Source organism: Lemur catta, chromosome 10 (assembly GCF_020740605.2).
Source record: "Lemur catta isolate mLemCat1 chromosome 10, mLemCat1.pri, whole genome shotgun sequence".
Classification (NCBI taxonomy): domain Eukaryota; kingdom Metazoa; phylum Chordata; class Mammalia; order Primates; family Lemuridae; genus Lemur; species Lemur catta.
This window is the reverse complement of record NC_059137.1, coordinates 21,612,033-21,635,314: the sequence shown is the minus strand read 5'-3', so window position 1 is coordinate 21,635,314 and position 23,282 is coordinate 21,612,033. Positions and strand designations below refer to the sequence as shown.

General features: G+C 44.4%; 1 protein-coding gene and 1 long non-coding RNA gene across 5 annotated transcripts in view; both read left to right on the top strand.

Annotated features, from left to right (window-relative positions):
• The window catches only part of SNX30 (sorting nexin family member 30), a 102,270-nt gene continuing 78,988 nt past the window's right edge, over positions 1-23,282 (top strand). Inside the window, exon 1 of one of the 4 annotated variants that reach the window (XM_045563609.1) lies at positions 1-296. In XM_045563609.1, coding sequence (XP_045419565.1) covers positions 141-296 — 156 coding nt within the window. In that variant the 5' untranslated portion in view covers positions 1-140. The remainder of the gene's footprint in view (positions 297-23,282) is intronic. The other 3 variants (XM_045563611.1, XR_006737930.1, XM_045563610.1) reach the window with 3 other exon arrangements.
• LOC123646529 lies at positions 7,873-21,880 on the top strand. Its single transcript, XR_006737931.1, has 2 exons — positions 7,873-8,249; positions 21,558-21,880. It is a non-coding gene; the product is annotated as an uncharacterized LOC123646529 (long non-coding RNA).

Genomic DNA, 23,282 nt, shown 5'->3' with positions numbered 1-23,282 from the left:
ACGCCGGCGGGCGGCGGCGGCTCCCAGCCCAGCCGGTGCAGGGCCTCTGGCCGAGCGGCGGCCGAACGGGGCCTCGGGGAGCCAGCTGCGGGCGGGCGGCAGGAGGAAGCGGCCGCGGCGCGTCCCCGGAGGAGCGCGCCATGGCGGGCGGGCCCCCCAAGGCCCTGCCGTCCACGGGCCCCCACTCCCTACGCGACATGCCGCACCCGCTGGCTGGCTCCAGCAGCGAAGAGGCCGTGGGTGGCGACAGCACGCCCAGCCCGGACCTGCTGATGGGCCGCAGCTTCGGTGACAAGGTGAGGCGCATGTCGTTCCCGGGGGGGGAGATGATGGATCCGGAGCCACCCTGGGCCTGGGGCCGCGCCCACCCTGGTGCCCCTTCCTGGGGGACGGATGTGCCCTCGCCCCTGGAGCCTTCGGAAAAAGCGTCTCCTGTGCCGCCTCCGCGGGGTCGCAGCCGCAGGGGGAGCGGCCGGAGGGAACGGGCTACCCTGGCTGTGACTGGTCGCGAGCGCGGGTGACAGCTGGTGGGGAGGGGTCCCGCCTGCGTGTTGGGACCGGAGTGCTCGGCGCCAGTGTCCTGAGATGGGGTCCCAAGTTGCTCCAGGTGCATCCCTGAAGGCTGAGCTGCTGAATAACTTGTAGCTCCTTCAGTTTCCCGAGACTGCAAGGAAGCAAGAGTTAATGGCTTTGCGCCGGGAGGACTGGGCAGCCTTGGTCTCACTGCAAGGGTCTTCTTCCTCAGTCTGTCATGTGGGGAGTGATCTTTGTTTAGGTTTGTTGTTTGCCCTGAGGAGTCACCTGACTCAGACCCCAGCCGGCGGCGGGAGGAGAGTCTCGCTGTGGTTTTCTGTCTGGGGCTCCATTCACCTCTTTCGGCCTACCACACTGTTTAGGTTTGGCAGAGGCTGGTTTTGTGGTTGATGGAAAGAAAGCTCGCCCTTTGACCTTCTTTGTGCAGAGGGAGGCTCCTGATTCCCTCCGAGCAGCACAACTCTCCTGCTGCTTTGAGAGACAGCACAGCCCAGTGAGGGGTAAGGGGCGGCACACCCCCTCCCCCATCGCCAGTTCTGCTGCGACCGGGACTTGAGCAGTGATTGTATCAGCGCTCCTGGTGCCACTTAAGTCACTAATTGCACAAACTAGAATTGTTCTCAGCGCTTGAGATCACGATTTCCTCTTAGTAAAATACTAAATGTATTCTTCCTTGTCCTAATATTAATGGAGTCAAGGCACCTACCTTTCTTTCCCCGTTAGATGGGAGACCATGCGGTAACAATGAGTAGGAGAAAATACAATTTGCTGGCCTTACAGTCAGAAGGGCACTGAGCACCCAAAATAGCTAGGGAGTGGGGCTTAATGTACCTTCCAGAGAGGGGTTGTGAAAGCAGGGAGTGGGGTGTAAAGCATTAGGAACAAGAAAACTTAAAAAGCTAATGAAACCAGTGAATTGAGCAGCTATGTGTGTGTCTTTGTCATTCTCTTTATTTTATAGAAGATTACAGACTATATGTTGGCTTATGTTGCTTAGAGATACCTTGCTCACATTTGACTTTCAAAAAGTAATTGTTGAATGATTGAGTAATTTGCTTTCTTATGGACAGAAATTGGTCTTAAATGAATGTGGTATAGGAACTGAGGATAAACCTTCTGCTTCCTTCTCTGTTCTGTATAGGATAATGAATTCATTATCTATTGCTGTGTAACAAATTACCCTAACATTTACCACCTGAGAATAGTGTCTGATGGTCAAACAATCTGGCAGCTGCTTACCTGGGTGGTTCTGACTTAGCTGTTGGCTTGGGCTGCAGTCATCTGACGGCTGGATTCCACTTCCAAGCTCACTCAGTGGCTGTGGGCAGGCCTTAGCTACTTTGCACGGGGCTGTCCCATGTGGCAACTGGTTTCCCCCACAGCAAGTGATCCAAGAGAGCCCAAAATTTCAGCCAGTCTTATATAACCTAATCTTGAAAGTGACATATCTCTGCCATATTCTGTTGGTTATACAGACTGACACTGGTACAATGTGGGAAGAGGTGTGAGTATCCGGAGGTGGGGATCACTGGGGCCATCTTGGAGGCTGGCTACTACAGATAGCTATTTTAAATAGTTCCTTAATGATCTGCTCTTGGATGATGCCTGACTCAGGAGTATGGGCATTTTACTGATAAGTACTCAGAGTACAAATGACCTATACCACCAAGATCTGGTTAGTGGGCAGGAAGTCAGTCCCAAGTCCAATTACTTTTGGTTTCCTTTACAGGGTCAGTTCTGTGAGAAGAGACAGTCTTGAAGGCATTATTATTAATTATGAAATATTTACTAGGTCTCCTAACAGCTGTGGGGAGCATCTAAATGACACCATTCTCAAGGGCCTGATTTATAGTAAGCCACTTTCCCTTAGAGGCTAAGCATTGTAATTTCTTTCTCTGACTAGGAATAACATTTTCCTTGAATCTTGGCATACACGTATGTTCTCATAACTCTGAAGAAATTTCTGTAGAGAGAAGCTAGCAAGCAACAGAGGTGAGTCAGAACCAGTGGAAGAAGGCCTTCCCTTTGGCCGGCTTTCTCTTGCCTAGGCAGCATGGAGGGCATGTAGGAAAGTTGAGTGCTGTGGTCTATCTTTGAAAAGAAGCCTGGTTTTTAGTCTTTCTGGACATTGGGGTTGTGATCCTGGATGACAGGGATTCAGGGTCAGTTCTGGGCAAGGGGAATGAAGGTGTGACAGGCTGTCCCTAGTGCAGGGTCATTATGCAAAGGGGAATTGCTTTCTGTGGGCCCACACTGGTGCCACGAGCAGGGTAGTCTTGTGTCTCCAACCAGCTGACACTTCTGAATGGCCTCTGTGGTGCTTGGGTAGGAGAGAAAGACCAAATGTGATGGACTCTCCATCTACCCACTTCTCAAATCATTCAAACCATGGTGTGATGGGAGGATCCTTTCTATCTACCAGGGGTTGCTAGGACTAATTCTTCTGATACAAGCTAAACTCACTAGGCCTCATATCACTGTAGCTTTTGTCTCCATCTAAAATGTAAATAATCGCTTGGCCTATCTTTCCTCTTTTTTACTTTCATCTGCAAATTACTCTGGGCGAAGGGTGGGGAACCTATAGCCTTGAGGCCACATGGGGCCCTTCAGATCCCCCACTGCAGTCCCTCAACTGAATCCAGACTTCACAGAACAAAAGGATTTGTTCTGTAGTTTGAATTCAGTCAAAAGGCCACACTCAGGGATCCAAAAGGCCACATGTGGCCCCAAGGCCGCAGGTTCTCCACCCCACTTTAACCCCTGTCGAGCCATATTCAGTGGTTAACTTCTCTTCTTACGTCCTCAGCCTCTTCACTAAACTCTTCATCTTCTTCCTGCACCCTTAGGTCACTTAAGACTTTCCCTGAGGTGTTCACAGTAGAGATGTCTTTTCTTCCCGTACTGCATTTCTGTCAGGTTCAGGAGGTGGGAGTCCTTTCCTCTCCCGCTAGTCCCGTTGCCTTTTATTAATACAGACCAAGCTCTGCTCTTTTGAGACTCATGTCATTCTTTGTATTCATTCAGCAAATATTTGAGGGTCTATACTACGAGCCAGGCACTGTTCTAGGAAGCTGAGATGAATAAAGCCAAAGACCCCTGCCCTCATTGGGTACATTTTAGTGAGTACAGTACTGTATTATACAATAAATACTATGGAAGGAAGAAAAAGTAGACCAGGGAGAGGGGCATTCGGGATCACTGACCACAGGGAAGGGGATTCAGGTGGGCCTTATTGGAAAATAGAGAGTTGAGCAGACTTGAAGGAGGTGAGGGAGTTAGCAGGTGGATGTCTGGAGAAGAGTGTCTAGGTGGAGGGAACCGCTGAAGCGGAGGCCTGAAGGCAGGTGCCTGATGTGTCAGGGAACAGGCTGGAGGCAGTGTGGCTGGGGGCAGAGTGAGCAGTGGAGAATCATATGCTGAGGGCAGAGAAGGGTAGAGTCACATTGTGCTGTGTGTGGCAAGCCTGAGGACTTTGGCCTTTCCTGTGAGTGCCTTGGGGAAGTGAGGTTCGTTATAGGGTCTTGAGCAGGAGGGCAGAGTTTGACTTACGTGTTAAAAGGATCTCATTGGGTGTTGAAGTGAGAATACCTTATTTGATTACTCCACTGAATCAGTCAGGATGCTTTTTACTTAAAAGGATATAAACTGAATGCAAATTGACTAGAGAGAAAAAAAAAATCTACTGGCTCACGTAGTTGAAAAGGCCCAGGTATTTTAGCTTCAAGAATGGCTGGAACAAGGTATTCAAATGACGTCGGGGATCTGTCACTTTCTATCTCTTGGCTCTGCTTTCTTCTGTTAGCTTTATTCCCAAGCTAGTGAAGGGATATGTTCTACAAACCAGCTTCACAGCTCCAACAGAAAGAGAGCACATCTTTCCTGATAGTTCTGGCAAAAGCTCTGGGCTGGTGTCTCATTGGCCTAAATTGGGTCAGGCGCCTAAGCCAGTCTTTGTGATCCTGATTGCTCAGACCTGGATCAGGTGCTTATCTTTGGAATGAGGGATTTTTTTTTTTAAATTGTGAAATATATACAGGAAGTATATGAAAAAATGTGTCTATATAGTTTAAAGGATAAAACGAACAGTTTAAAGAATAATTAAAGAATAAAATGAACACTCATGTTGCTACTCCCAGATTAACACACAGAATGTTACTAGTATTTTGGAAGCCTCCTCTGTGACTGGGGAGGAAGGAGGTGATTTCCAAAGCAAAATCAGAGTGCTGTTACCAGGAGTGAATGTTGAACAAGCAGGAAGCAACAAATACCCACTACAGACTTTTCACTACCTTTTCCTTCCCTGTCATTTTCTAACTTCACTGCTTCTCACTCTCGTTCATTAAAATCTTTAGACCCCAATTTACTGCATTCTCAAATCATCATCTCAGGGGTCTTAACTATCCACATGGCTGATCTGTCCAAGTCTCCATCTCCAGAGCTATCAGTTTCTTCTTTCATCACCTTTGCCTTTTTTTGGTCTTGTTTTTCAACAGTTCATCTGCCCTTTCCCATGGCCACACCCTACACCCTGCATCGTAATAACTAGCACCACTCCAGCTCTGAAGTAGTGCCATTAGGTATCACCTTTTTAAAAAAGGAAATTTATTGTGTATACTTAAGGTATACAGCTGGATGTTATGAGATATATATATAGATAGTACAAAGTTTACTACAGTGAAGCAAATTAATATGTCCATCATCTCTCATAGTGACTCTTTATTATTTTTTGTTTTTGTGGCAGAAGCAGCTAAAATCTACAGATTTAGCATGATTCCCAAATATAGTACAATTGTTACCTGTAGTCCTCATGTTGCCCGTTAGATCGCTAGACTTGTGCCTCCTGTGTATCTGCTACTTTGTATCTTCTGACCTAGCCTCCCCATTGGCCCACACTACTGTTTTGTTCTCTTTGTATATTTGAGTTTTTTTTCTGATTCTGCATATAAATGCGATCATGTAATAGTTTTTTTCCTGTGTCTGGCTTATTTCACTTAGCATCATGTCTTTTAGGCTCATCTACCTTATGGCAAATGACAAGATATTCTTTTTTAGAGCTGAATAATATTCAGTTGTGTATATGTGTGTGCATGTGTGTTCTTTATCCATTTGTCTGTTGAGATATAGTTTGTTTCCATATCTTGGCTCTTGTGATCAATGCTGCAGTGAACATGGGAGTGCAGATTTCTTCAAGAGGTGGTGATTTTGTGTTCTCTCGGGATATGCCCAGGAGAGGGATTGCTGTGTCCTGTGGTAGTTCTGTTTTTAATTTCTTCAGCAACCTCCATGCTGTTTTCCATAGTGGCCATACCAATCTACATTCTCATCAATGTGTGCAAGGGTTCCCTTTTCTCCACATTTGTCATCTTCTCTTGCCTTACCCTCCTGTCTTTCTGGGTCTCTGAGTCAGTAACCCTGACTACCCTGCTCCCTGACCTCCTTTGGATTCTGTGGCCCATCTCATCATTTATTCCTGCCACTACATTCAGTCCCCTTGTTCTCCTCCGTTCATAGCCCACCCTGGATCATTCCATTGGCTCTTGTCTTTCGCCTGTGCCCAGGGACCTTGAGCATTGCTGCCCATGTGAGTTCACAGGTTCCGACCATGGCAGGGGCCTTGGTGGCGCTGGCACTTCTTTCTTTCCACAGTAGGCCCCCGTTCTGCACAGTGGCTGATCTGACGCTTTTCTCTGCTCCTCACACTCCCACCTCCACCCCCCATTCTGCAGATGGCCTCACCTTGCACCTTAGAGAAGGTGGAAGCCACCAGAAAGGCCCTTCCTTTCACCAGATTACAAAATGCTCTGCTGAATCCATGGCCCTCTTTTCTTTCTGGCCCCTTGTTCCAGTAGAAGATTGCAAGGCTGATCGTAGGTATAGCCCACCTCTTCTAGCCTCTTGGAGACCACTCTGTTCGTTGTCCTGCCTTACACCTGTGTCTTCAGACGCCCTCTCAACTGGCTCATTCCTATCAATATTTAAACTCGCTTAAGTTGCTCTCATTTTTAAAACAAAGAGTCAAAAAAGTTCTGCTGTGATGCTCTTCCTTCCTCCATCTCATGCCCTGTTTTGTGAATCCTCTTCACAAACAAACTTTCTGAAAGGAAGGTTTGCTGCTCTTGTCTCTGATTCCTGGCATCTGGTGTACTCCTCAGCGTCCTGCTGTCTGGTTTCTGACTTTGCTCCTCAAGATCCCCAGTGACTTCCTCATTGCTAAATCCTCTAGTAGATGCTTTACAGTCCTTATCTTACCTGACTTCTTGAAAGGCAGCACTTGATCCTGTCCACACCCTTCTGCTTGCAACACTTGCCCTCGGCTTCCTGCTTTAGAGTGAGTGTGTGCTCTGGAACCAGGTCGTCTGGATTCGAATGCTTCACCACTTAACGTCTTACAGTGAGCAGATCATTCAACCTCTCCAAGCCACAGTTTCCTCATCTGTAAAAAGGGGATACGAGGAGTACCTACATCACAGGTTGATAGGAAGAGCCGGTGTGTTTGTAGTTAGAGTAGCGCCTGATACATAGTGTGCCTTTAATAAGTGTGAGGTTGTTATCGTTCCTTGATGTTATACTCTCCACCTTTCTTTCTACATTTTTGCCTATTTTTTGTCAATTTCTGTATCAGTTGTGGTCTGATTAGGGAATAAAAACCACGGAGGTGTTTCAAACCGAGAGACTCTAAAACAGGGAGTCAGTTACATCGGTGATGGAAGATGTGAGAAGCCCAGCAGGGGGTGGTAAGGCAGCCCAGACAGTCACAATAGCAGGAAGCCGTGGTCACCCTCAGGGCTGGAGGTCTAGGGGAGGAGGTGATGTTCAGTAGGGTCCAGGAGCTTCTCTGGGAACTAGGACTGTGTTGGAGCTGCTCAGCGAGAGCTGGGGCCGCCGACGAAGGGAGCGCTAGAAGGGAGACAGAGAGAGAAGCTGGGCTCGGGGGAGAAATATCCTGGCTTCTCTCCTCCTCCTGCCTTCTGGTCTTTCATCAATATCTTCCACTGGCCAAAATAGCATCCTTGGTGGACATGTGACCCTAGCAGAGCCAATCAGTCTTTCCTGAGGTTTGCTAGATGGATGCTGGGGTGAAGAATGCTTTTCTTTATGTTAGATTATGAGCGATTGTTTCCTGCAATGTGGAGAGTGCCTGGCTTATGAATGAAGCCAAGGGAGGAAGGAGCGCTAGGAGAGAAAGAGGGGCACGCTCCTTTGAGTTCTGGATCTGACGGTGCCGACTGTGCCTGAAGCTAGCATGGCTTCCTGGTTATAGGAGGTAATAAATTCCCTTCTGTTGACACTATTTTCAATTTAGTTTGTTACTTGAAACAACAACAAGAAATGGACCAATACTATGACCTTAAAATATGAAGTGAAATTGAGTTTTCCTTGGGGCACATTGAGAAGGGGGTGTTTAATTGCCTTGGTCACCCCCACTGTCACGATGTGTGTCTGCAAATCGGCTGAGGGTGCCAGAGGTTGTGTTTTCACCAGGTCCCTGAGGTCTGAGGGGGCTTTCAGGGGTCGAGGGGAGAAAGCCCCACAGCTGAGGGTGTAGCTTGAGCAATCTCTCAAGGCAGGAAATACCTGTGGCTGCTGCAGGAGGATTGAGTTGGGTGATGTGTCTGGAGTGGGCTTTGAGAGTCGACAGGTGGAGACAGGTGAGAGGAGGTGGGTGGACAGGCCAGGAGGAGACGGAAGACTGTTTTGAATGCTGTGGTGTGGAGGTTAGCTTTTATTCTTTCTGCAGTAGCCAGCCTAGGGGGGTTTTGAGCAGGGGAATGTGTGATCAATGCTCAGGATGGGGAGAGACTGGCAGGGAAAGAGGTAAGGTAGGAAGGGTTAGCCTGGTTTAGGTAGGAGTTGTTGCCCGGGAGAAGAAAGATTGGAAAATGTAAAGGTAAGGAATTTGGTGGTGTGGGCGTGAGTGTTTTCTAGTCCAGGAGACTGATGGTGAATGGTGAGAGGGAACGCAGACTGGGGGCAGGTGTGCGACTGAAGTGTCAAGATAGGTAGGAAGCGGTTTCAAGCAGGTGTTTAGGATAGAAGCCCACTCTTGACAGCCTGCTCAGACTTCAAGGCTCAACCAAATGCTGCCTCTGGGAAGCTCTTCTTTGTTATATAGAAGTGTAATCCCAGTACATCCAAATAAGATAGGAGTAGAAGATGCAGAGGTAGAGGTCAGAATTTAGACAAAGTGAATATTGACAATAAAATGCAGAGCAGGATGTCATCGCAGTTTGAGAATTGAGTACTAGTGGAGGCTACAAGAAGGTAGGTGTTCCCTGATGAACGAGAGCCTCTCAAAATAAAGTGAGTACATAAACAACAGCCTGGCCAAGGGGCACCCATTCATGTATGAGCAATTTGGTTTGTTTCCCAGATATCAGAAGGGTTGTGTGGTGTCCCATGTCTGCCCTGCCCCACAGAATTCTTCATTTTGGTGGCCAGCGCAGGGATCAGGAATTATGGTCATTTGTCTGAGTTTTTGTGTATGTGTGTGGGGCAGTGGGAATATTCTGCAAAGGTGTCCCCGGGCTCCTGTTAGAGAAAGGGCACGGGCAGGAACAGCACAAGGCATGGTTGGGTGGCAGAGTGCGGGCGCTGTTCAAAACCGCCCCCCCCCCCCCCCCCCCCCCCGTAGCTCTTGAGCGTCTGCTGCATGCCTGGCTCTGTGCTAGATGCAGGGGATGTAGAAAAAGATAAAAAAGGTTAAAAAAAAAAACAAAACTCCTCCCTGTGAGATTCATGGTCCAGTGAAGAATAGAGACACATCAACAGATGGTTGCAATAGAATGTGAAAAATGCTGAATGTATTTACTAATTCTGTGGCCTTGGGCAAGTTTCTTAGCTTTGTAATGCCGCTGTTCCTCCCTATCTAAATTTTGGATTATCTTACATGGGCAATTCTGAAGCTTGGATGAGTATTTATAATAGCATCTGGGACACACTTAAGTACTATGACAATGCTAGGTGTTATTGCCTTAGAAGCAGACCCTGAGAAAGGATTTAACTGCCAGCTGTGTATCTGAGAGGTGAAGAAAACAGCATTAGAGGAGCAGGGAAGTGAGACAGGGAGGTGATCAGTGCAGGCTGCGTTACCAAGCCAGTTTCCTCTGAGCATGGCTGGAGCTTTCCCCTGCAGGGGAACCCTGGGAGCCTGTACAGAACACAAACCTCGGTTATCTCCGCTCCAGGTGAGGAAGCTGGGGTCTCCAAACGGCAGCTCTCATCAGTTGTTGGTTGAAGGCTGCTTGGGTGGGGTGTTGGGGCATTAATTCCCAAGCAGTTTCTAGCCTGCCCCTTGGGTGGGCAGAGCAGGTTCAGCAGCCAGGGGAAGCAGTCAGGCCAAGAAATGCAGATGCTGGCAGTTGGTAGTCAGGCCAGTGGGCACTGAAGTGTGGTCAGGGCCAGGGGATGTATGGGTGGGGACAACAACAGCATCTGCTACAGTTATTATGGAAGTTATTTATGGGGAATGAAGTCAGGTGGCTTTTGCGAAGGAGATGATGTTTGAGCTTTAAAATGAAAAAGTAGATGTTCTGCAAACAGACACAGGAAGGAAGAATAAATCAGGCAGGAAAAACAGCATGTGCCCAAGGCTTAGCATTGTCAAGTGATATATGCACGGTGTGTGAGGGGATTGGTGAGTACTGAGGCTGGAAAGGTTGGTAGTGTGCAGATTGTGGTCTCTAGTGGCACATAGTAAGGGCTTTAACCTGAGCAATTGGGAGCCCAGCCAGTGTTTTAAGCAGGGGAGGATCAGGGCCATATTTGTGGTTAGAGAGTCACCGTGATTGGGTGGGTAGAGCCTGGAGCCAGGGAGTCCGGGGAGAAGGCTGTTGCAGAGGAAGGGTGGGGAGGCAGTTTTAGTAGGGCCGGACTCACTGGATTCAGAGTGTACAGGTTAGGAGTTTTGTTTGCAAATGATGGATATGCAGCAAAAAGGTGAATCTATTGACAGGCTCACTTTAGCGACAGGAGTGAGCTGCAGCCAGGGGTCTGAATGCTACTGAGCGTCAGTTTTATTCTCTCAGACCAGCTTCATCCATGTGGGGGTAAATCCGGCAACTGGCAGCTGGTATCCCTCACATTTCACTGCTCTGCCTCCAGAAAGGGGATGAATCTCTTGTCCCAGGGGAAAAGGTCAGGGATACCTGGCTTGGGTCACATGCCCATCTTTAGGCCAGTCAGCTGGGCCATGAGAGTGAGGTGTGTGATTGGCCCAGCTTGGCCCAGGAGCTCAACTTGGGCCAATCGTCTAGGGCTGGGGGAGGAGTCTGAAGGGATAAGTCCTTATTCCAGCCCCAGGGGTCCAGAAGCAGCCCTGAGGTGTGCTAGACACAGAGTGAAAGATCACTACTCGGGAGATTCTTGGGTCACTGGCTTTAGTAACTGGCTGAGTAATGGTGGCAAGAATAAAACAGTAATTTGAGGAAAAGCAGGCCAAAAACTAAACTATAGGTTTTCTAAGCATATATACTTAAAAAAATTATGATGTCATTCACATATCATAAAATTTACCTTTTTAAAGGATGCACTTTAGTGGCTTTCATTGTATTCACAAGATTGTACAACTGTCATAACTCTGGAATGTTTTTATCATCTCAAAAAATACCCCACACCCATTAGCAGACACTCTCTATTTCCCCTCCTTCCAACCCCCAGCAACCGCTAATCTGCTGTCTCTATGGATTTGCTCATACTGGACATTTTGTTTAAATGCAGTCATACAATATGCATGTCTGGCCTTTTGTGTCTGGCTTCTTTCCCTCCGTCCAATGTTTGAAAGGTTCATCCATGTCATGGTGTGTATCACTACTTCATTCCTTTTTTCCCTCAGCTTTATTGAAATACAATTGGCAAATAAAAATTGTATCTACTTAAGATGTACAATGTGATGTTTTGATACGCTTATATATTATGAAATGATTACCCCAATCAACCTAATTAACATATCGATCACCTCACATAGTTACTTTTTTTTGTGGTGACAACACTGGAGATCTACTCTCTTAGCAAATTTCAAGTATAAAATACATTATTATTAACTATAGTTATCATGCTGTACATTAGATCTTCAGAACTTTTCATCTTATAAAAGAAAGTTTGTACCCTTTGTCTAATCTCTCCCGTTAGCCCCAAGCCCCAGCACTACTTCATTATTTCACTTCTCTTTATGTGTAAATAATATTCCATGTCATAGATATACCACATTTGTGTATCTAGTCATCAGTTGATGGACATTGAATTGTTTCCTAAGCATATGTACTTTTTGTGGAAAGACATTATGATTTATTAATTTTCTGTAATAATTTTGACATTGAGGTTAATGTCAATTTTAGATACAATAAGACTTTTTTTTTTTTTTTTTTTGAGATAAAGTCTTGCTCTGTTGCCCTGGGTACAGCTCACTGCAACCTCTAACTCCTGGGCTCAAGCGATCCTCTTGCCTGAGCTTCCTGAGTAGCTAGGTGGGACTATAGACGCGTGCCATGACGCCTGGCTATACAATAAGACAGTTTTAAGTACCCTTTTTTAAAAAATCATCATAACCATTTTTAGCTATACAGTTCAGTAGTGTTAAGTATATTCACATTATTGTGCAACAGACCTCCAGGACTTTTTCATCTGGTAAGACTGAAACTCTGTACCCATTAAATGACAACCACCCTTCTCTTTCTTCCCCAAGCCCCTGGTAACTACCTTTCTACTTTATTTCTATTCATTTGACTACTTTAGATGTCTCATGTGAGTGGAATCATAAAATATTTCCCTTTTTGTGACTGGTGTATTTTATTATACTTGGCATAATGTCCTCAAGGCTCATCCATTTTGTGACATGAGACAGGATTTTCTTCTTTTTTAAGGCTGAATAATATTCCATTGTGTAGGTATATCACCTTTTGTCCATTTACTTGACAGACATTCAGATTGCTTTTGCCTTCCTCTTGCCTATTGTTGGTAATACTGCAATGAACATTAGTGTGCAAGTGTCTCCCTGAGACCTGTTTTCAATTCTTTTGGATATATTCCTAGAAGGGGATTGGTAGATCATATGGTAATTCTGTTTTTAATTTTTTGAGGAAACTCCATACTGTTTTCAAAAGCAATTTCATCATTTTACAATCTCACCAACAGTGTACAAGGGGTCCAATTTCTCCACATCCTTGCCAACATTAATTATTTTCTGTTTTTTTTTTTAATAGTAGTCATCCTAGTAGACATGAGGTTATGTCTCATTGTGGTTTTGATCTGCAGTTCTCTGATGTTTGGTATCTTATATGCTTATTGACCATTTGTATATCTTCTTTGGAAAAATGTTCAAGTCCTTTGCCCATTTTTAGATTATTTGATTTTTTTGTTATTGAGTTATAGGAGTTGTTTATATATTCTGGATATTAACCCATTATCATATGACTTGAAAATATTTTCTCCAATTCTGTAGGTTGCCTTTTCAGTCTATTGATTGTGTCCTTTGCATGAAAGATTTTAGGTTTGCCTATTTTGCTTTCGTTGTCTGTGCTTTTGGTATCATATCCATCGTTCAGCTTCATGAAGCTTTTCACCTATCTTTCCTTCTAGGTGTGTTATAGTTTTGGGTCTTTAATCCATTTTGAGTTAACTGTTGTGTGTGATGTAAGATGAGGGTCCAGCTTCATTCTTTTGCTTGTGCATATCCAGTTTTCCCAAGACCCATTTGTTGAAAAGACTGTCTTTTCCCCACTGAAGGTGTATGTACTTGTGAGGCTCATTTATTTCTTACCAAAGGTGATTCACCATATTATGTTAATACTTGAATTGTTAGGAGGCATTTATTCTACCAGTGTTTGAGCGCCTTCTCTGTACTATGTACCGTGTAAGGCATTATATTCCTTGGGAGTTAAGATGTCCAAATTCTGGAAATGACATTGGTCTGGCCCAGCTCAGGTCTCAGACATCCCAGGTAAACAGTGTCTGGCTGTAATTAGAATAAACATGATTGTGGAATAGGTGTTCTTCATAAAAATGGAAGCCTAGACCTTCTTCAGGACTATTAAATTAGGGCAGAGGTATGTTCTAAGGAACTGGGCTTGTCATCCTGTTGGCATCAGCATCTGTGCTGCAAAAATGTAATATAGCAGCCTTTCTCTGCACTTTCCGTCCAAGCAAATCTTGTTTATTTCATGACTTGCATCAGCAATTGTGAAGGGCACTTGGAGTTTTTGTTCATTTCCTCAAAGATCTGGACGGGCCTACCATGTGCCATGCCTGGGGGATACATAGATGGACATTACCTTCCAGGTGCTCAAGGCCCAGGAAAGGAGATGGAGGAAGTGCAGGCGAATAATTGCAACTTAACATGATGATAGGGGTGTCTACAGAATGTCATGAGGGGGATCAGGGTAGGGTTTTTTTTTTTTTTTTTTTGAGTTAAAAAAATTCTAGGGTGAAGCATGTTTGAAAGAGGCCTGGAGGTAACAGCTGCATTTTGTCTTTTAATTAATGATCATTGTTGGATTTCAATAAGAATTTGAATAATTTTTTTCTGGGTAATGATAATGGAAAATCTATACTTTTTAGCCCTTAGATTTCATTATGTGTATATTAATCCAGTGGGTGTTCTCTACCACTGTATCCAAGATCGGCTACACAGTTTGTGGGGCCCAGTGAAAAACTCAAATGCTTGTCACCTTGTTAAAAAATGATTAAGAATTTCATTCTTAATGCTCTCTGGTGACAGCAGAGCATTAAGCCCAGTGTGGGATCCTTCTGAGCACAGGTCCCTGGTGACAGCACAGATTGTATGCCCATGAAGCTGGCCCTGAGTGTATCCTTTGGAGGTGCTGGTTTCGAGGTGCTATTAAAATCACCACTTATCTATGCTGGTGTTCCAGGTCTGGCCCGTTCCTGCTCTCTGGGTGTGCTTGCATATGACGGGGGGTCCCCAAGGCTTCTCTATTCTTGGTAGACTGTGGAGCTGGCCTGGACTACTCCATCCCCCGCCTACAACATCCCTCTCTAGCGTTCCTGTTTGTGGAGAGACTTAACATGGTCTCCCCATGCCCAGCCTTTCATGTTAATACACGCTTGCAGTGCTTTTCATTTCCCTGACTGATGCTTCTGTTGCTGTCTCTTCTGCATCGAGGCCATCCAGCACGTGTTCCCTCTGTTATCCTCAGCTTTTCCCAGAGGGATGAGTAATGTGTGTTTGTAATTATAACATTAACGGAGCACTCACTTGGGAAGCTTAACTGTTTTTTCAGCATCTTACCCTGTGACATAGCTACCATCTCATTCCCCTTTGACAGCTGGAGAAATGGCTTTGAGAGGTGAAGTAACTTTTTAAAGGTCACAGAGCTAGAAGAGAGTGAGGCTGGGATTTGAACTTGAGTCTGTCCAATTCCAGGGCCCACTCTCTCCACCGCCTGCGCTATTGCAGAATTGGCAGTGTGCTGAGTGTGTAGCACGTCTTAGAGCACAGGCTTCAGGCCGACCCCTGTTGCATTGTATCCTGTGTCTCTCCCCTCAACTCTGTTTCTAGCTTTTTCAGCCTTTTCGTCTGTACGGAGCCAGTCTCCCCTGCTTGAATTTTCTAAGGCTCACTGCCTCTGCCTGCTCACTCCCCATCAGTGCCAGACTCCTGGGATGAGCATTCTCTGTGCGCTGCCTCCATCTGCCTCGCCATCTGCCACCTCTTGCCTCAACAGCGCCCCCGTGGTCCAGCTCCTGCCCCTCCACGCGCTGCTAGAAGATCAGAATCCCAAGGCTGGAGCTTCAGGGGCCCTGGAGGTCATCCACTCTCATCCCCCTGTTTTCAATTGAGGAAAGTGTGGCCCAGACAGAAGAGTGATTTGTCAGACCCAGGTCACCCAGCTAGTTTGTGGCAGGGCTCGGGTTAGGACCCAGGTTTCCAGACCTCTGGTTCAGTGCCCCTTTTCCTTGATAGCCATCATGAACCAATCGCCCCTCATGTTTTTTTCTTACTATCTGTTCTTTCTCTCAGGGTCTGTTCTGTTCACGGTGTTTTCCCAGCCCAATGTCTGGTGCATAGTGGGTGCTTAATAAATATTCACTGAAAGCATTGATTCTTTCCTCTCTTGATCCTCCCCTGATCTTCCCCTGCATCTCTGGAGCCTCTTGTTTTTCCTTCTAAGCTCTGTGGGTCTGCCCAGCCGTGGTTCCTGCCCTTTGCTAGTTGCTTATATACCATCTCTGGATGGGCTTTACTACTGTATCAGGACTTAAGGATTGTCAGATTTGCGTTTTTTAGTTCAAACTCATCTTTCCAAGTGCTTCTGTAATCACCGTGTGATGAGGGTATTTAAAACCATACTGCTTTTCCCCTCTCCTCCTAAGTATCTCATTCCTGTATAAGCACCACTGTTCTTTAATGTCTCTTCATTTCCATTGTCAATATCCTAATCAAGATGTATGATTGACTGGTTTTCCCGCTTTCATTCAGTCAGGTCCTCCTTTCCCATCCTATTCTGAACACTGTAGCCAGAATTCCTAAAGCATTACCTTGCACGTGTCAGTCCCGTCCTTGGAGACCTGCAGCAACTTCCCATTGCTTCCGCTGTCATGGTCTTGAGTCCTTAGCCTGGCCGTCTGTGATCGGGTACCTATTTGCCTCTCTGGTCCCCTCCTGGAAAGTTATGTCTTTGCCAAATGATTTTCCTCATGAGCTGCCTGGAATGTCATGTGAATGTTTGCTTGCCCACCTTTGCTGCACTCTGTGTGTTTCTAGTTGTCGTCTATTGCCTTAGAACCTTGCTACTCAAAGTGTGGTCCTGGGACCAGTATCATTGATATCTGGGAGCTCACTGGAAATGCAGCATCTCAGGCTAGATTCCAGACCTGCATAATCAAAATCTGCATTTTGATACAATCCCTAAGTGATTTGTGTGCACATGAAAAATTGGGAAACACAGTCTTAGAACAAGGCTGTCAGCCTTGACTAGGCGTTCAGATCCTCTGAGGACCTCTTAGACAATACTGATGCCTGGTCCCCATCTCAAATTTGGATCTAATAGGTTGGCCCAGAAACCAGTATTTTTTTTAATTTCTCCAGTTATTAATAATTCTAATGGGTAGCCAAGGTTAAGATCAATTGCCTTAGTAGAATTCTCTGACTTACCCAGAATAAATTCACCATCAGTCCAGCATACCTTCAGCTTTTCTCATTCAGCCTTGCCCAGCAGGTGTAGTCTCATATATAACTGATGGTACAAACACGTATGGAGGCAGTTTGGCAGCATCTATCAAATATGTGTATATTTCCTTTAATTCAGCAGTTCTTTTTTTATTTGTATCTATCCTACAGATTAACTAGCACATGAAGGGGAAAGGCTTTTCTCCCTACCACTGGTTAATATTGCTAAAGACCTCTACATTGAGGTCATTTCTGTCCTCTGGTCCCCCCTTCACTTGCACAAGTGTTTGGCCATGTAGCACCCTGTGCTTTGGAGCAGGCACTCAGCCTACTTCTCCTTCACTGTGACGTCATCCAGCAGGGAAATGTCCACTTCCCAAAGAGCTTGATGTCAGGGGTCTCCACTGCGGGTGCAGCTGTCTCCCATGCTGTCATACCGAGGGCACAGCCAGGGCATCTCTGTCTCTTGGTTGTGGATCATGTACCCCCTGGCACACACAGGAGAGCTGATCCTTCACAGGGCTTCTGGGATACCACTCACTTTTGGTTCCTTTTGTAACTTACTGGCTGTACCTTCTCAGTCTCTTTTGCTGGTTCCTCATTTCCCTACTTCTAAATATGGAAGTGCTCCAGGACTTGGTCCTGACACAACCTCTCTTCATCTGCGTGGTGTCCCTAAGCAATGTCATCCAGCCTGACACATCTGTACACTAATGACTCCAGGCCAAAAACCTCTCTCCTGAATTCCAGATTCCAGATGCCTTTTGACATCTAGACCTGTATCTCAAGCTAGCTGTCTAACCTGCTCTTATCCCTCACCCATCTTGGAGATGGGGAAACCACCTCTTCTAGTCTGTACTAGCTCAAAAACTGGTAGCTCCATTATTCTGGTTGCTTAGGCCAAAAAAAAAAAAAAAAAACCCAGAACCTCCCCCCCCCCCAAAAAAAAAACCCCAAGGAAAAAAACCCCAAACAAACAAAAGCTTGGAATTATTCTTGGCTCTTCTCTCTTTCTCATCCCATACCCAGTCCATCAACAGATCCTTTTGCAGTACCATATCCAGAATCTGTTTACTTCTCACTTTCCCCATTGCCACTGTCCTGACCCAGTCGTTGTCCTTTCTTCCTGGATTACTGTACTAGCCTCCTGACTAGTCTTCCTGCTTCCATCCTCCCACCTTAAGTCAGTTGTCAACACAGCAACCAGAGGGATGATGATTATTATTATTTTGAAACAGGGTCTTGCTGTGTTGCCCAGGCTGGAGTACAGTGGTGTGGTCCTAGCTCACTGTAACCTTAAACACCTGGGCTCAAGCAGTCCTCCCTCCTCAGTCTCCCCAGTAGCTGACACTACAGGTGCGAGCCACCACTTCTGACCCAGAGGGATTAAAGAATAAACAACATCAGTCCCACCATGTCTTTACCCTTGTTTAAAACCATCCAGAGACTTCAGTTCTCACATGGTACCCTCAAATCCTCCATGGCCTCCAAGGCTGTGCATAATCTGGCCCTGGCAGCATCTCTGTTCTCCATCCACTGCTTTCTCCCTGCTCACTCCCTTGCCCCTCTGCCTTTTGGCCCAGGTAGCATCAGGGCTTGCTCCTCTGTTTCATCCAGGCCTCCCCAGACCTCTCTGTATAAACTTGTAGTAGCCCCTCCTTGTCCAGTTATTCTCCCCTTTTACGCTGCTTTATTTTGCTGCACAGCACATATGCCACCAGACATGTTTTATTCACTGTCTGTCTCCTGTGCTATGCTATAAACTCCTTGAGGGCAGAGGCTTTATCTGGTTTCTTATTGCTGTAATTTCTGTGCATGAACAAAACCTAGGATGGGGTGGGTGCACAGATATGTGTTGACTCAATAAATGGACGTGTGCTAAATGATGTGTGTACAAGGGTATCTGTTGCAGTATTATTTTTAATAGCAAAAGATAAGAAAGAGCCTAAATGGCCACCAGCAGGGAGCTAGTTTTGTAAACTATGGTGATTTTTGAAATGCAGTATTAAAAAGAATAAGGCAGCTCTATGTATACTGATACACAACAATGGCAAAGTATATTAAGTAAAAAAAAAGAAAAGTATAAGCTGTGTATAATCTACTGTCTTTTGTGTGTGTGGAGGAGTTTTTGTGTAAATATGTATACTAGCCTTTGAAGGATGCAGCCCTGCCTCTCAGAGGGTCATTTTCTGACCCTGTCTGAGTATAGTCTTTCCCCTAGAGGCCATTTAACCAAATTAGAGAGAAAGAATCATAACCCTCTCTTCCTAATTTGGTTAATAATGGTTGATATTGATTAAAAAGGGAAAACTTGACTAATCTTGATCATGTTTCCAAAAAAAAAGGGGGTGGTGGTGGTGGAATGGGGAGGGCTCTCACTCTAGTAGCCCTACTGAGTGGATGTGTTGTCCCTACTCAAAGGCTGAGTCACAGCTGCTCAAATCCCTGAAGAGATAGGGCAGAGCTGTAAGGAGGGTGATAAAAGGGGCAATGCTCTTCAGGTAGTTTTTAATCTGTTCTGATCTGATATGGGTGAGTATTGGCTCTTGGCGAGTTTTCCCCTTTCTCCTTATGGTCAGTCAGTTTTGTGAACTTTTGTCCTGGGTTGAGAGATGCTTTTCTTTCCTGGCCCAAGTCATGGAGCAGAGGAAACCTTCCATTGTCTCACAGTTGTCTAGACTTTATTGGACCCTTGTTTCATTCTCTTACCTCTATCCTTCCTTGCAAAGGACTGCGTTGGACTTTGCCTGTCTCTGAGAAAGCAGAGATATTTTCAGCCCAGTGACAGTAGCTCTCTTCCTTTTTAAGTTTCCCTCATAGCAATTCTCACTCTGGTGAGGGCTTACCTATGCTTCATTGCAGCTTCTCAGCAGACACAGGGAAAACTTGACTGATCAACGCAAACTTTGTGTTTAAATTACGATGAGGGCAGCCTAGCATAAATGGAATAAGTGTTTCTGTGAAGTGGTTGTGTTAGTGATTAGACGCCTCTTTGTAAGAGGATGCGATTGAGTTGCCTTGACTCCCTTGCTGTAACCAAATTCTCCTCTCCTGGTGTGCTGGGAGGCCTGGCATATTATTTCAGGTCTTAAAGCTTTTTGAGTAAGCTAGGAAGTATCTCATCCACCCCCACACAGGGGTGGGGAACCAGTGGCCTCAAAGCCACATGTGGCCCTCCAGATCCATAAGTGCGGCCCCTCGAGTGAACCCAAACTTCACAGAATAAATCCCTTTATTAAAAGGATGTGTTCTACAAAATTTGGATTCTGTCAAAAGGCCACACGTGGCCCCAAGGCCATAGGTTCCTTACCCCTAAGTCATGTCTCAAGAGCCATGGTTTGAGCAAAGTGGTCACATTTCCACTTTCAGCCTGACTCTGAAGAACAAGGTACCCACTGTATTTTTTTTTTCTTTTATTTAGAGACAAGATCTCACTCTGTTGCCCAGATTGGAGTGTTGTGGTGCCATCATAGCCCACTGCAACCTCAAACTCTTGAACTCAAGTGATCTCCCTGCCTTAGCCTTCTGAGTAGCTGGGAATACAGGTACATGTCACCATGCCCAGCTAATTAAAAACAATTTTTTTTTTTTTTTTAACAGATGTGGTCTCATTGTTTTGCCCAGGCTGGTCTCAAACTCCTGGCCTTAATCCAAGGTTCTGGGATTATAGGTGTGAGCCATTGCACCTGGCTGTCACTGTATTTTGTTTTTCTCAAATCATTCTTATTCTCTTAGACTTTGCTGTGTCCAGTACTGAGTATGAGTAGAAAGGGCAACATTTATTAAAGACACATTGCAGCGTTCCATGATTATAACTTGTAGAAGCAATGTTTGCATTTCACATAAACCAGCTTTGGAATTACATAGGTGAATGTGTTTTCAAGTGTTGACCTTGGCATGTTTGCTCTTTAATTTAGAACAAACAAAAACATTTTTCATTTTAAACTTTCTTTGTGTTTAAATTATGTTTAGGCTGCTAGAAAAGTCTTGCTGTTGATTTATAATATGAATCAAGAAACTTCATCTATCTATGGGTTTATAATGATGCAGTAAATGGGTAAAGAGACTCTTTTAATTGTGAGAAACAGTGTAGCCAGCAGCTGAAAGTATAAAGGATAGTTTCCACCTCTGGTTTCAAAGCAAGGAAGTACATTGTGTAAAGAAGTTTAGAACTGTATTAAATTAGAGAAGTAGGTTAGAGGAATGAGGTTTGAGGCAGTTGCAGCTGAGCAGAGAAAATGGAGCCTTTAGAGTCAACCAAGGAAGTGCTGATGTAATCACCTACCGGTTGGCAAGTCACTCACATCCTCTGAACCTCTGTTGTCTCATCAATAAAATGGGGATAATAATAGTACCTACCTCATAAGGTTGTTGATAACTTAATGAGATTATGTGTAATAGAGTCCAAAAGTTGTTGTTATAACTGACTCTCACAACTCATATGAACAGCGTATTTTAGATGACTACAAAGAAGATTCTTTGCCTATTTTTGACATTACTGATGTCAGGGATAGGATCATCTTTCCGTGTGTGGGGTACCTTAAACATTCTGGAAGTAAAAGGTGAAAGAAAAGAAAGGAAGAATGCTTTCTAGAACAGCAAGGTTATATAGTGAAGGATTATAAAACTTGAATGCATAAAGGGAAGAGGAAACAGACCCAATTCTGCAGAAAGAATATGTAAATTGTGGGAAGAAAATCCTGAGTCAGCTCTAGGATTCATGCACTATAAAGTATGACGTCAAGGCCAAATTATAGATAGCCTTAACAAATAAACCGTGTGCAATAAATATTCACAATTATGTTATATTTACATTATCATTGATCTGAGTATTACGATAATCTGATTATAGTAGACATTTTCATTTCCTCTCCTGAATTTGATTTTCTTCTTGTTTCAGTAAGAGTGAATTACCCTTGGCTCATTCAACATGATGCTGAAAAGCAAAAGAGAAGTCTTTCTGATACGTGAACTATATACCTTGAGAAGAAAGGTTTATTTCAACTGGCAAGAAAACAGAATTCTTTTCCAAAGGAAATAGATGAGAGAAACTAGACTCAATCAGGAAATTCATATTCCACTCATTTAGTCATCAAATATTTATCAAGTGTCGGGCACTGTGCTCGATGCTGCTAGCTGAATCCCCTTTGGACAGTCCCTTGCATTTCCAGGCTTTTCATGTTTCCGTTTCTCTTCTTCTACCCCAACATTAAAAGATAATAGTCTAAAACATTAGAGGAAAACAATGAAACCAAAATTTCGTTCTTTGAAAAAAAAAAAAAAAGGCCAAGAAAATTGACAGACCTCTAGCTAGATTGACCAAGGAAAAAAAAGATTCAAATTACTAAAATGAGAAATGAAAGAGTGCACACTACTAATGATCTTACAGAAATAAAAAAGGATTATAAAGGAGTGCTGTGAACAATTCTATGCGAATAAATTATGTCATCTAGACAGAATGGACAAATTCCTAGAAAGACACATGTAACGCTACTACAAACATTCAAGTACAAGTCTTTGGTTGACATGCTTTCATTTCTCTTGGCTAAATACCTAAGAGTGACGTTCCAGTGTATGAGAGTGCTAGTAGCTCCACATTTTTGCCAAGACTTGGTATTGTGGACTTTTTTAGTTTTAGCCGTTCTGGTGGGTGTGTAGTGGTATCTTGTCATTTTAATTTGTGTTAATCTGATTACTAATAATGCCAAGCCTCTTCACATGCTAATTGGCCATTTGTATATCTTTTGTGAAGTATCTGTTCAAATCTTTTGCCTATTTTTATTGGGTTGCTTTTTTTATTGAGTTCTTTATATATTCTGAGTTATTTATATATTATTTTTAAGAGTTCATTATATATTTTGGATATTGTATTGTGTTTTGTCCCATTCTGTGTTTTGTCTTTATTTTAAATTTGTACATATGTTTGAAAGAGAGAGAGAAAGAGGGAGAGAATTTTTTTGTGTGTGTGTATGTGTAGGCAATACATTCTCTTGGCGCAATATTCAGAAGTTACAAAAATTTTTCTGGTGAAAAATCTCCCTTTTGCCCTGGGCCCAATGTTGCCTTTCCTCTGGCAGCAGATTTCCTTCTCAAGAGGCAACCGATGTTACCAATTTCTGTAGAAGCTTTCTAGAGGTATGTTATGCATAAATATGAAAGTGGGTGCGTGTGATCTTTTTTTAAAAAGCTGGTAGCATACCTTACACACTGTTTTGTACCTTGCTTTACACAGAACCACAGTTCTTGGAGGTTGTTCCATATTGGTACATGAAGACCTTCGTTCTCCCCTTCCCTCCTCTTCCTTCCTTTTTAATGATTGCATAGTATTCCATTTTGCAATTAGTTCAACACTTACTGTCCCAGATGAGAAGTCTGTGCTAGTGATTCTTTTTCTTCTTTGCAAAATCATGTAATACTCCTAGATTTTTCTTCTTTTATTAAATTTAGAGATTTCACCAGTCTTCTTTTATTTAGGTATTTATTAATTTTTTTTTTTTTTTTTTTGTATTACCACTTGAAACCAATGGGCCCGTTTAGTTTTGCTGCTGCTTCTACATCCTTTTTGTTCTTGCTTCTTTTCTGGAGAAAGGACTTATGGATATTTGAATTTTAGTCTTTTTTTGGT